We start from the raw sequence: 14,090 nt of genomic DNA on the forward strand, positions 1-14,090 counted from the left end.
GGGAGGGAGCCTGGTTGCCTGCTTCCTGTTCCTGTTGTCGGAGTAGGGAGAGCAGGTGCAGCGACGCGGGACCGGCCTCAAGGTATGTTTTAAATTTCTTTTATTTTGCCTCGTCCTCCGCGTGACACCGCCCGAGACCCCGTTTAAACATCAAGGGAGAAATACAGGCATGCTCGTTGGCCTCGTGAGGCTCAGGATAGAACTAGGACTATGCCCGTCTCAAGGACTGACGTAGATCGCTCTCTGCTCCCACTCCACGGCACAGTTTTGGTTTCGGAAGACAGCCGACGTTTGAGGAGCGATCGCGCCACCACACACTATTAACCGCATGCGTGCGGCCGTTTTTCCCGCTGTATGCGGCATTTTTTAAATTACCGCGATTCATGACAAGCTCAGCTCGTCATCAGCACACGGCTGGTAACGCTGATGACGAGCTGAGCTCGTCATCAGCATGGAAGGGGTTAACAAAAGACCTTCATAAACAAATTTCGACGGTAATGTCAATCACACCGCTAACACATGGGAAATCATCGCATTGATTAGCGTGCATGAATAAAACAGGGAAACATATGTAAAATACTGAAATATCACATTAACATATTTAAAATAAAATAAGTTCATGGAATGTACTTATCTGGCTACGAAGCAGCAGCAAAGAAAGAGGTCACAAAATGGAGTCGTCTGTACTTATATGGGTTGCTCTACAGTGATTGGGGCATGTGGTATGTGATGCATATGGGTTACATGGGTAATGTAGTTTTTTGTTTAATTAAATGTGGTTGGCTGCTGAAAATGTACAGTAAAGAAAAGAGAAGCATATTCGTAGCCTCCGGTTTTGACAGAATCGCCCTCTAAGGACGTAACATTGTTCTACTTGTTCGTTGAAGAGTTAATTGCAGCTTCTAATGGAATTTCTTCTAAAAGTATTCCTGTTTTGGACACGTATTCTAGGTTTTATTTAAAACTGCTTATTCAAACATGAAATAAAAAAATTTGAACTGAGCTAGGAGTATGCGAAATTCAAACAATTTTCTTTTGCAGAATGTGAAATATCAAAAATATTATGCAAAATTCCATCAAATTCTAATCTGGCATTTTGTGCTACTGTTTAGTGCAAAATGCATCACTGAATTTGAATTGATAGGATGGCACACTTTCCGCTAAGAAAAAGCACAAACAACAGCGCTGCAATCAAGAGCCGCTTGCATTCTGTTTCTTCGAGGACTTGCACCTAAGTGACTCCAAAATTAAGAAAAGTAGTATAATGGTGTCATTTTACACAATTCTATAAAGAAGGCGTATTCCAAAATACCAGAAATTACGCGAAAAAGGAGTCAGTCCTGGGGGGCGGGCCTGGCGTCACGGGCCCCAACTTCATCTTGACAGACATCCACTCTTAACAGAAATGCTTCAAAAGCTCCCGATCTGTACACACTGCGTAAAAAAAGATAAGCCTAGTGCTGCACCTGAATCTACTTACCTACATGTTATTAATTTCGTCTTTGAGGTCCCCCCTTAGATCTTTTTTTGATTAACATTTCCACTCCCTTACTTCTTCTCTTGTTCCTGCTACTTCTTTGTATGTTCTTAATTCCTATATCAAAGATATCAATGGATCTCCGCACAGGGGGTAACGTAGACACCTGCAGCACCTCCATGAGGGCCCCAACCCTTGTGGGGGCCCCAATCTCTCAGAGGACCCCCCCCAATCAGCACAAAACCAATGAATATGGGAGACTCACAGGCTCGTCTTCACATTTTGTAGGGAGGCCCATCGATTTGCTTTACGCCGCTGCTTGCGCACAGTCGAACAACATATAAAATGGAATATCCAATCAACATATTAACAAAAACATGTAAACACCATTCGAGGATTATAACTCCTGTTGCCCCCACAAACACATATTTAACCAAATCAAACTCTGTGTGTGGGACCAGTTGATGGGTTTGGGTAAGTTTCAAAACCCAAGCAGACATCACATTTAACCCCTTCACTGGCGGCGGCTATTCCGCCGCAGTGCTAAGGGGGCGGGGCGGAAGAGCGGCGGGCGCATGCTGGTGACGGAACCGCTCCGTCACCAGCGTCGGTTGCGCTGTGCTTATGACGGAGCGGTTCCGTCATGGCCCGCCCCGCTCAATAGAACGCTCAGCGCAGGCGCTGAAACCGCGCCGCGCTGGCGTCCCGGGCGGGCCATGACGGAACCGCTCCGTCATCAGCACAGCGCGACCGCGGCTGATGATGGAGCGGTTCCGTCATCAGCAGGGGAGGGGTTAAATAAAAACAAAAACAAAAACAAAAAACCCAAGCAGACGTCATCAAACAATGGCAGATTCTTGAATGCCGTTTGATGGGAATTGCTGGAGATTCAGAACTTGGTAAAGCGATCTGTGCTTCTTTTCTCTACACTGGATGAGCCCTTTAATAGAATACCCAGAGCACAAGCTCGTGCACTGAGTGCTCAGCTGGCACAGTCTTCAGACGAATGAAACCCGTCTGGAGATGGTCACCGGCCAAACAAGTGTCTTAAAGTCAATTGAGACCCAGAACAACAGGGGCAATTGAAATCCTCTGACATCCTCTGGAAACGGTCCCACTTCCACAAAGAAGGCATGTTTCAGTACTGCAGTGAAACAAAGAGCCTTACACAAGAGGAATGAAATGTCCTGCCAAATGACAGGAAATGTCGCGTGTGCCTCGACTCGGAAAGCGTCGCACACTAAACATGAATCCATTAAGGTTCTATTTCATCCAGTTAATGGTGTTGTGAATTGAAATTACTGCAGAGAGATACAATTTGTAACCTGGGCATCTCTTTTATGTAATTTGTATTTGAAAACTAAATCAGTGCTATAAAAGACTTGAGTAGGCCTTTGAACAGCAAGTGACAAGTGGTTGCTTCTCGGGGTGCCCAGGGCCAGCATGTGTGCATCATCTTCAGAAGGAGACAAAACACTTAGCAGCAATGCCGCAAAATTATCTGGGGTCTTCTTACATTGTTAGAGGTATTCCTATATCGCAGGCTACCATTAGTGAGCTCTCGTAGGCTGTCGCCTTCAACACACAGTTCCAGCCATGAACTTCAGGGGCACAGATGTGTCGCTACACTCATATGCCCACATGGGCCGAGAACCCCACAACACCTACGATTGGGTGTATGTTCCTAAGTGTAGCATTTCATTGCGGTGTACATCGATGTGTGTATGTACAGATATTTGTAGAACGCAAATCGAGCTAATGAACAACAAACTTCAGAAGCCCAGTGATGTGATTACTTCCAAAGAGGCCGAATGTGCGAAGAGGTTCTTCCTGTTGTGTATGAAGGTTGTGTTCTCTAAAGAGGTATGTCTTAAGCTCCTTTTTAGGTCAAGCCTGGGCAGTGCATGCGCAGCTCTGCGAGGCATGCTGTATTGAGGTAGGGACTTGAAGCTCTGCCTACTCTCCGCCCACATTTTTCATTGGCTTGTGTCACTGTCCACTGTAAACTGTGGCTGTTTATTGGTCTAAAGGCTTAGTAGTCCCTCCTTAGTACCGTATTGTCTCATTTTGTAACCTCCCATGGTGACACCCCCTCTTACAGCCTCCAAGCACTATTTTCTCAAATAGCTTTGTCCTGCCTGCTGTTGCAGCTAGGTCACACTCTCTCCTAACGCTTTTTTTAATTTTTAAAACACGCATTTGCAATGCAATAGGTCTAACATTTGCGAGAGTTTAAGCTATTAGCATTGTAAATGACAATGCCTTTTATTTATCTGTTTTAAAAACGACATATAAATAAAAGGCATCGTCATTTACAATGACAATAGCTCAAACTCTCGTAAATGCGAGTCCTTTTGCATTGCAAATGCTTGTTACTAAAATTCTATATAAAATATACATACTTTTTGTGGCTTTCAGCCAGCCCTCTTCATCCTCATTGGTCTGTTGTGGCAGTCACATTTCTTCAGCCCACTATTTAAAAATGAACCCAGACAAAACAGAAGTCCTTGTCATTCCCACAAAAAATAATCCTTGGAATGATCTTTTCTGGCCCCAAGACCTGGGTGACACCTCCACACCAGTACCAGTTGCGAAAGGCCTAGGCATAAAAATAGACTCCGACCTCTCCATGGCCAACCAAGTCACCACAGTGGTTGGTACCTGTATAGGGCTCATGAGACAACTGCGGAAACTTGTCCCCATCTTCTCAACGGCATCACTACAGACGATAGTGTCAGCCACTATTGTCTCCAGACTGGACTATGGGAATGCCCTTTACATCGGCCTCCCCCAGTGCCTCATCCATAAGTTACAGGTGGTACTGAACAACGCAGCCAGGTTGATATTCAGGCTCATCCTATATTAAAGACCGCGTCAAGAACTACGTTCCTGGCCGTACACTGCGATCATCACAGGCCTGCCGCCTGTCCACCCCACGTTGCAACACCATATCCAAAGGGGGCAGAGCTTTCTCTGTCCTACTCCCACAACTTTGGAATCAGCTCCCTGATCACCTTCACAGGGAACCTGCACTCCACCCCTTCAGGAAACAACTCAAAACTGTCTTATTTAGGGAGGCCTTGAACACTGTTTAACTACTTCTCCCCTGCAATGCTGTTGCTGCTACCTCCAACTGGCCCTTGGCCCCTCTCTCTCTAAAGAGCTTCGAGACCTGTCGGTGATCTAGCGCTATATAAAAATAAACTTAAATAACATAACATAGAGTATGTTCATCCTACTTCAGCCATTGGCTGACTTCACTATGGGTGATGGCTTTCAGCTCTTTCACAAGGAGCACATCCACACACAAAGATGATCCCTTAAGTGCCAGGGGACCGCTACGATTATGTTTGTTTTTCAAGACCAAAAAGTATTTTTGCTTTTTTTAAATATTGACGTTGGCCTGGCAGCTCCTCCAACAATACAGTTTTACAAATAAACATAGCAAAACAAAACAAGCATTAAGAAATTCGAAAGGATGGTAGTCAATGCCCACTATCTTCGGTTTGCCAATGTTTATTTTTGAATTGCACTCTGGTAGGAGCAGTTCTGAGCTTGTGGAGGATGTTTTTTCAGATACTGGGTGCAAAGATAACCCAGGATTGTCTACTGGTCTTTTCTCGTATAAATGTCTTCGTCTATAGTCTGGCAATGTACTTGCTCCTACTTTGACGTTATCCGCTGGAGGTGGTTATTGTGTCTGCTAGGTCTGCTGCAGTGCTTTTTTTGGTGGCCTTGTGTGTAATGCAAGTAATATTCAAGATGATGCAGGCTTCAAGAGGGAGCCAGCATTTAACCTTCAGCTTTGGGATGAGGAGGTTAAACTTCTTCAGGCCTTTGATGAGACATGCTGCAGTGTGTAGTAAACCTTTCAGGGACAATTTAGTGCAGATGAGGCCATTAGACAATAGACAGGACAGAGGTTATCACAGCTTTAAGATCAATTTCTTTCTTAGCTTAGCACTATTAGATTCCAAAATAAAAGCTCAAACGGCTTATACAATGCCCCAACCCTGCTCTAACTTAGGAAAGAATTGAAGGCACACATCACTGTGCAGTATCAGTACACAGACTGGCTACCCTTTCTATCATATGTTCACTGTTTCTTTGCCTTTAACCCTGTACAGTGCTAAAATGCATTTCCGGTCTACAAATACTGCATTCATTCATACATATATGCTCCTGAACCACGATTTAGCAATGAATAGCTTAATTCTACTCTTTGGTTGCAACAGAACCCAACAGATTTGCTCTCACTGGCTGCTCTTTCCACCTCAGCAACGGCATAAGGCATTCGATACTAATAACGCGTCTTGTACTTAGACCTACCATATTCACACAACAGTCCAGTTCTACTCATATTCTCAGACACCGAAGAGAAATTAAAAGCATAGTTTGAAAGTGACAGACAGCCTCATCAGATTTAACTCTAGCACTAGAGAGATCACATATTAGATCAAATAAGCCTCCAATAAAGATACCACCCCAGGCCATTACTAACAAAACTGTATCTGATTGTCCAAATCCTGGAATTGCTACCTGTACACACAGTGAAGGCATTTATCAGGTTTCCTGTATCTTTTAAATTTAAAACTGAGAGCAAAGATAGTTCCTTGCAAAAAGGACACTATGAAGCTTGCACATTTTCTTTTCTGGAAACATAGGGGCATATTAGCAAGAAAAAGAGATATTTATCGCTAAATGCACTTAGCGCATTTTTTTTATCGCTGCCTTTCGCTGGATATGTTAGCGGCGAAAACCTGCTATTAGCAAAGTTTTTCTCCATTGTGCTAAAATATCCAGCGATAGTGGCGAAATGCGTGAATATCGCTGGAAATTCAGCGATATTCACGCATTAACGCAATGGGGACCTAACCTGAAAATCCACCTCCCATTTGATAAACAGGTAAGTCATGTTTTTAGCAGGCGTTAGATTATAGCGATAATCGAACTTAGCGCGATTTTTTTTATCGCTATGCCTACCTTGCTAATAGGCGATAGCTGTGTTAGCGACTGCATTCAGTCGCTAACAGTTTGGGTATGCCCACTTTGCATGTCATTAGCGATAAATATCGCTGACATGCAAAGCGGGCCCCAAAGCGGTCGCTATCGCCTAAAAGCTGTTGCTAACTGCTGTTAGCGACAGCTTGCTAATAGGGCGATAAAAATAGTGCCCCTTTAGCGGCAAAAAGTTCCACTAAAGCGGCGATATGGCCCTTGCTAATGTGCTCCATAGTTTCAAAAGATGTGATTTTCTCATCAGCAGCACGTCAAGCTGCTCGACCAACTGAGTACCTGAGGTGTTAACGTGGAAAATAAAAGAAGATATTGTTGCCAAAACATTGCCGTAGTTAACCTGTAGTTTGACTACATATCCCAAAGTTCAATGTAGGGAGGGTGTAGTAAAGTTGATTAGGGGGGTGCCTGTGTCAAATTTTCAGGATATCTACGAGGTCGTGTACAATTTTCATTAGACAGGTTACATCAACACACATTTCGGTTTATTTTTCATTTTACGACTGCGTTATTTCGCAAAAATTTCGACTGGTTTCAGCAAAAAATAAATCATGCTCATGGCGGAGAGGCAGTGGAAACCGATGTCAGCCTTGGGCTGAAAGTACCAATCAGATGGCCACATTGTTAATACTGGTGCTTCTCCATGCCAGATTCTCAATGCATTGGCAGGTTGTGAACGTTGCTTACAACACTTAGGGGCATTCTACCAACGATTAGCGATATTTATCGCTAACGAGGCTTAACAACAAATTTTTTATCGCTAAGCATCACCAGAAATTATCGCAGAGATAACTTGCTATTAGCAAGGTTTATCTCAGAAGTGATCAAAATCCTCGCGCTAACTGCCAAATGAGAGATTATCGCTGGAAAACCAACGATAATCTCTCGAAGTTTGGCGTTAGCTTGATGATAGGGGCTCACAAACTTAGCCATGATATCCACCTTCCATAGGAAATCATGGCTAATGGCTAAGTCAGGAAAATACCAGGTGTAAAAAAAAGCAGCGCTAACCGCGGTTAGCGCTGCTTTTTTATCACTAACAGGGTTAGCGAAATCCTTGATAATGAGAGAAATGTCGCTTAACAACATTTCTCCTATTATTTTTCTCTGGAACGCCCCCTTTGCATCTCATTAGAGATGCAAGGGGAAGCGTAGAGAAAAAGGGTGCTAACATGCAAATTTGCGTGTTAGCACCCTGTTGCTGATAGGGAGATAATTTTATCTCCGCTTTCTTGGCTTTTAAAGCCAAAAAAGCGGAGATAAATCCCTTGATAATATGCCCCATAGTTATTCTCGCTCAGTGATGTACCAGAAGCAAATTTCAGATGATCCTCGAAATCCCAAGAGTAATCAAAGACCCCAAACCAGGCCTTTTCACACGTAACTGCAAGACTATGGAATCCTCTGCCGGTGGATCTCCCAATATGCCTCAACATATATTCCTTCACCGGAAACTCGAAAACCCACTTACTCAGATTATATCTATTACTAACTAACTCAACAATTTACAACCTGCAAACTTTATTGTTCCTCCTCTACAATAAATGTAGATATAAAGACATCAATAAATACTCTACGGCGTTATGTACAAGCCTTTCCATGCGCTGTTGGCGAGTTTCGGCTTATGGAAATACCTCTTACAATAAGGATTTAACTTCTCGTTGTAGAGATGGCAATTCGAGCTCAGATGGGATTGAACCCGGTGCTGCCTCAGGCTCTCTCAACCTCGGGCACCTTCCAGAGGGACGGCAGTGATGCCTCCTTGACGTCTGAAATGCAGCAGGTAATATATCGCTCTGCACCTTATACCCATTAAACAAATGAGGAAGGAGGGCCTGCTGCAGGAAGGAGGTAGGGAACCATAGTGGTTGGAAGGGGTTGGTTGCAGGGTTGATGGCAGGAACAGATGAAAGTTTTCTGGGTTCTGGATGGTCTTCTTCAGTGATTTGCAAGAATGAGGGTGCATGTCAGGAATGTCGGGAGTGGTTAGGAGGGTTGTGGGTGGTTAGCAGGTCAGCTGTAAAAAAAATGTTTGTGATTTTCAGTAGCAGGCCACTCGTGGAAGACCCACCGTTTTTGTGACTCTTGTTTCTTGCTCCCGCCACCGGTATTCTAGCTACAGGAGTAGCACAACCTTTCCTGGTCAGAGCCCTGCTGAGTGAGAGATCGTGAGGCCGCCGAGGAGGTCGAGGCGCCGGCCCCAGGACTGCGAGGACCAGCATTCACCATCTCCAGCTGGTCCTCTTCCTGCGAGAGCCGCGCCCCCTTCCAGTGCCCCGCCCCCAGCAGACTGCTACAACTTCTCGCGGCACCCGCTGCGCGGGTGCCACTCGTGGAAGACCCACCGTTTTTGTGACTCTTGTTTCTTGCTCCCGCCACCGGTATTCTAGCTACAGGAGTAGCACAACCTTTCCTGGTCAGAGCCCTGCTGAGTGAGAGATCGTGAGGCCGCCGAGGAGGTCGAGGCGCCGGCCCCAGGACTGCGAGGACCAGCATTCACCATCTCCAGCTGGTCCTCTTCCTGCGAGAGCCGCGCCCCCTTCCAGTGCCCCGCCCCCAGCAGACTGCTACAACTTCTCGCGGCACCCGCTGCGCGGGTGCCACTCGTGGAAGACCCACCGTTTTTGTGACTCTTGTTTCTTGCTCCCGCCACCGGTATTCTAGCTACAGGAGTAGCACAACCTTTCCTGGTCAGAGCCCTGCTGAGTGAGAGATCGTGAGGCCGCCGAGGAGGTCGAGGCGCCGGCCCCAGGACTGCGAGGACCAGCATTCACCATCTCCAGCTGGTCCTCTTCCTGCGAGAGCCGCGCCCCCTTCCAGTGCCCCGCCCCCAGCAGACTGCTACAACTTCTCGCGGCACCCGCTGCGCGGGACGCGCGCGGGACGCAGCCCGGGGCGAAGCCCGGGCCAAGGGCGGGCCCGTTGTTGCCCGTTAGTGCCCGGAAGAGACCGGACCGGGCTTACTCTCTTTCATCAACGACCAAGAAACAAATAACCATGCCGCCTAAAACCCGCAGTGCCTCCAATTCCAAATCAAAACACGCCGAGGAGGTAGCACGAGTAACTGGCCCAATTGACTTATTCATATCACGGGTAAATGACACAATAAATCAAAGTATAGCCCTAATGGAGAAGAGAGTTTCAATGGACCTCATAAGTGCAAACGCTAAGCGCTCATCATTAGGCGCAATAGCGAATGCCACCTCTCCAATCAATCTAAACACCCAAAACTGCTCTCTTCCCGTGTCTCTTTCTGTCTCAGACTTAAACACAGTCCCATCGGTAGTCGATTTGTCGGTCACTCATTCCGACTCGGATCCTTCAATAACAATGGATGATCTGGAAGCAACTCCCGACCTTGCCGGTTGCCTAACCGAAGGAGACATCCAACTCATAGATAACTCTTCCCAGCAATGCCAGAGAGGTGGGGAAACCTCAAAAATTCAATCACCAATCAATGAAGGAACACACAGTTCCCCCTGCCAGGAACCTAAACCAACCCATTCCAACTCGGAAACCTCTAACAGCATATTACACATTTCTGATTCAATTCTTCCCCACAAGGCAATTTCAAGCGATAATATCCCGGAGCAATGCAAGACCTGCAGAACCACCTCACAAGTTCTCACTACAACTAAGGACTTATTATATCAGTACCTAAAGCCAATTCAACTAAGCATTAGGAATCTTGAAGCTCAATTAACAATAATTTCGGCAACCCTTCTAGATACGAATACCCGGATCGATGTAAGGGGTCAACGCAACACTTCACACCCACCAATAAAACAAAAACAAAATCAATCACACGTACAGAAAGCAGTTAACCATTCCAATACAACACTTGCAGTACAAAAGACTCTAAAACAACCGTCCACTGCACCCAAACCCACTGTAAACACATCTCTTCCCCAGCAGGAGAAACTACCTCATCCCAAACCACAGCAAGTAGTAACTGCAGGCAAGGCCATGATAGGTACACCAGGTTCAACAGCTAAACTAGATTGCAGTAGAACCACTGCAGAAAAGCCTGTCTCTCAGCCCTCGAATCCATCGCTTTCACAAAAAACACCTAACAATACATCCAAGAACACACCCATACCTAAAACCACGCCGAAAAAACCTCCCACAGCTAGGCGTCCCGTCCATTTGCCTCTGGAAGCTACTCCCTTCACAATAGTCCTAACAGGAGTACCCGAGTTAACTGATGGCATCTCAGAAACTGCATGGTCACTTAAAAATAAGGCCATGCAGTGGCTCAGCATAAACAGACCCCTTGAATCCCATCTCTCGGGAGGGATTACTGCAGCCCGAAGGGTAGCCTGGATAGGCAAAACAAAGAAAGTATCACGCGGGGACTGTATCATCGTTACTTGTAAAGATCCCGCAACTGTAGACCATATTTGTGCATGGCCCCAACTTGAGAAAAAAGGGGGAATAGATGCCTGCCATCTTTCCTTCTTTTATCCCCCAGTTAAACAACACCATAACCTTCATCCATGGGAATGGCACCATTATCCTAATGATCATTTCAAAAACCCACGAAATCAGGATCCTTGGTGTCAAACACCACGGAATCAGAGGGAGTACCCACGTGACTACCTAGACAGGGGAGGACCAAGAGGTAGATACGTCGAACACCAAATACCTTATTGGCAGGACAGACCCTATCATGCTTATGAAGGATGGCATGGCTTCCAGACCAACAATCGTTTTGAGTGCCTTGACATGGTCGATTGACCTTTCATGGACACACCTAACAAACGCAACGCAATGTCAGTAAACCATTCCGTCGCCAACAAGCATCCTACACCTTCACCAGAGCCGCCTAGCTCACCAAAAGCATTATCGACTGATACAAACAATTTCTTAACCAGTCCTGATACAAACAATCTCTTAACCAGTCCTCACCTAGCAGATTCAGATACCAGCCAAAGATCAAACATCGACTCTGACACAACTATCGTAATCCACACCAATGCAAGGACAGTATCCACCATCACGGAACAAAAAGAGGCTATGAGCATAGGCATAGCCTTCTGGAATGTTGCAGGCCTAACGGAAAAAATATCATGCCCTCTATGGCTGAGCGCAGTAAGGAGCCACCAAATCCTGTGCTTACAAGAGACCTGGCGTACATCCCCACTCCATCTTGCAGGCTATAAGTCATTTTTTACGAAAGCAACGCCAAGTACAATGGGAAGACCAAAAGGCGGGCTCCAAATCTATCTCTCTAACATCCTACCACTAACAGCCAAATTGATAAAGGAAACATCCATGTATCAAATTATCCTACTCACTCATCAGACAACAGCGTCAAGGAATTTACTCGTAATCATAAACTATTATAACAACTCAGGCTCCCAGGAATGTTGTACCTATCTAGATGATATGCTAGATCACATATCCTCACTACAAAATGGTAACCCAAACTCGACAATAAACTTTATCTGGGGAGGCGATTTTAACCAAACAATATGTCCAAACCATGAAAGTGGCATCTGCGGTCTACAGACCGAATCCGGAGACCCCATCCCACACTTTGTACACACTCACAGTGGGAACAAGCTTAACGAAACTTTGTTCACCTTGGACCTAGACTTTGCCAATGAACTAGTCGACCCGGCCCAGGAATTTCAACCCACGTTTCATGGGCGTGGTTGCATGACAACTATTGACTTTATTCTGGCATCAAACACCTGCAAAGGTTCACTTAAAAATTATAAAGTAGGGTCTAGCCCGATTAGTGACCATTACCCCCTGAGTGTGGATCTAGTTATGGAAAAAACGGGCTCCTCCGAAACAAAAATCAGCCCTCTCGACCAGCAATCACTTGCCTTAAAAAAGAAGAACGGGTACGTCATAAAATGGTCAAAGATAGACCCCGAAGTTACCTCACAAAGGCTTCTCGAAAAAACTCAACCATGGTCAAGGGCCTGTCTGTCTGCAGAGGCCTCCCCAGAACTAATAGTTAGCTCCTTCCATAAAATCCAAGGAGCAATAAGGGATGAGCTATTCAAATATACTGCAAACAAAGCAAATCCTCCAACAAAGAGATGGTTTGATTCTAACTGCAGAAAGGCCCTTACGACACTCAAAGAAGCCCTCCAACAGAAACCCAGAGACGCTCAAAAAATTTCAATCCTGAGGAAAGAGTATAATACTGCCCGGAAAAAGCGAAGGCGCCAGATAAAGCAAGACCTTTGGTCTCAACTTCACGAGAGTGCGTTAAAAAAAGACAGCACCACATTCTGGCAGACCATTAGATCGCCCCTCCTAGACAACGCCGCAGATCCTCACCACCTAGATGTGGCAATAACAGAAACTGACTGGGTCCACCATTTCATAAAAATTTTCGGGTCGCAATCTGCCCTCCCTCAAACAGAAGACCAACCACAAGTAGAGGACAAATTCTGTCCGATCAATCTACGCTTCACCGTCAACGAGGTCAGAAAGGCCATCACTGCGTCTAAAACCGGCAAGGCCCCTGGCCCTGATGGGGTTCCTATGGACGTGTTTTTATATAACAGTGACTACTGGTCATTAATAATTACCCGGGTAATGACAGCAGTCACCGAAATCGGCCTTTTTCCATCGTGGTCTACTTCCACCCTCCTACCAATATTCAAGAAAGGGGACCGCAACGACCCCGCGTGCTACCGGCCGATCTCCCTTCTGGATTCCACAGGCAAGATTGCAGGTCGATTACTCCTGGACCGATTACAATCTTGGGCCCAGGAAAACAACATCATCACAGACCTGCAATATGGCTTCCAGAAGGGGCTCGGGACGGTGGAACAGGCACTAAACCTGACCCTCTTGGCCGGAAAATATACCAGCGCGAAAGGAGGAAAAATCTATCTGGTTTACATAGACCTTACTGCGGCCTTCGACTGCGTCCAGCATGCCAAGTTGTGGGAGATCATGGCAAACCTCGGAGTGGATCCATCCGCATTAGCTTTTCTTAGGGAACTTTACAGCAACGCGGAAGGCCGAGTCCGTTATGGCATTGCAGGAGATCTATCACGCCCCTTCAAAATAACCCGGGGAGTAAGGCAAGGGTGTGTACTGGCTCCCTTCCTGTTCAATCTATATACCAACGGGATTGAACAAGCACTGTTGGAAGGGAGTCAGGACCTTCCACAGATAGCACGCCGCCCAATACCCATCCTCCTTTACGCCGACGACTCGGTCATCCTGGCCCGGACAGCAAATCAACTTCAGCGGCAGCTGAACAAATACGTGGTATTTATGGATTCACTGGGACTCAAAGTCAATATCCAAAAAACATTCACAATGACCATTGGTCCAAAGCACGGACGTTCAAGATCCATGTATATTAACAAAAATCGACTGGAAAAAACATCGGTATACCCATATTTGGGTATACTTGTGGACGATGCAATGACCTGGCGCAAGGCTATTGAAACTAGAAATCTCAACTTCCGTCGATCAGTTTCAGCACTAAGTGCCTTCTCCAGAAAACTTGGCAAACCAGCTCCATCGGAATTGCTAACAATATATTACGCAAAATGCCATAGTGTGGCCACCTATGGAGCAGGCATCTGGGGCTACGGAAGCATCGACCAGCTCCAGGTAA

General features: G+C 46.0%; 1 protein-coding gene across 1 annotated transcript in view; it reads left to right on the top strand.

Annotated features, from left to right (window-relative positions):
- GFRA3 (GDNF family receptor alpha 3) overlaps positions 1 to 14,090 on the top strand; it is a 117,992-nt gene that overhangs the window by 95,621 nt on the left and 8,281 nt on the right. Inside the window, exon 7 of the mRNA XM_078652715.1 lies at positions 8,161 to 8,276. Coding sequence (XP_078508841.1) covers positions 8,161 to 8,276 — 116 coding nt within the window. The remainder of the gene's footprint in view (positions 1 to 8,160; positions 8,277 to 14,090) is intronic.

This window comes from Lissotriton helveticus, chromosome 7, assembly GCF_964261635.1.
Source record: "Lissotriton helveticus chromosome 7, aLisHel1.1, whole genome shotgun sequence".
Taxonomy (NCBI): Eukaryota; Metazoa; Chordata; class Amphibia; order Caudata; family Salamandridae; genus Lissotriton; species Lissotriton helveticus.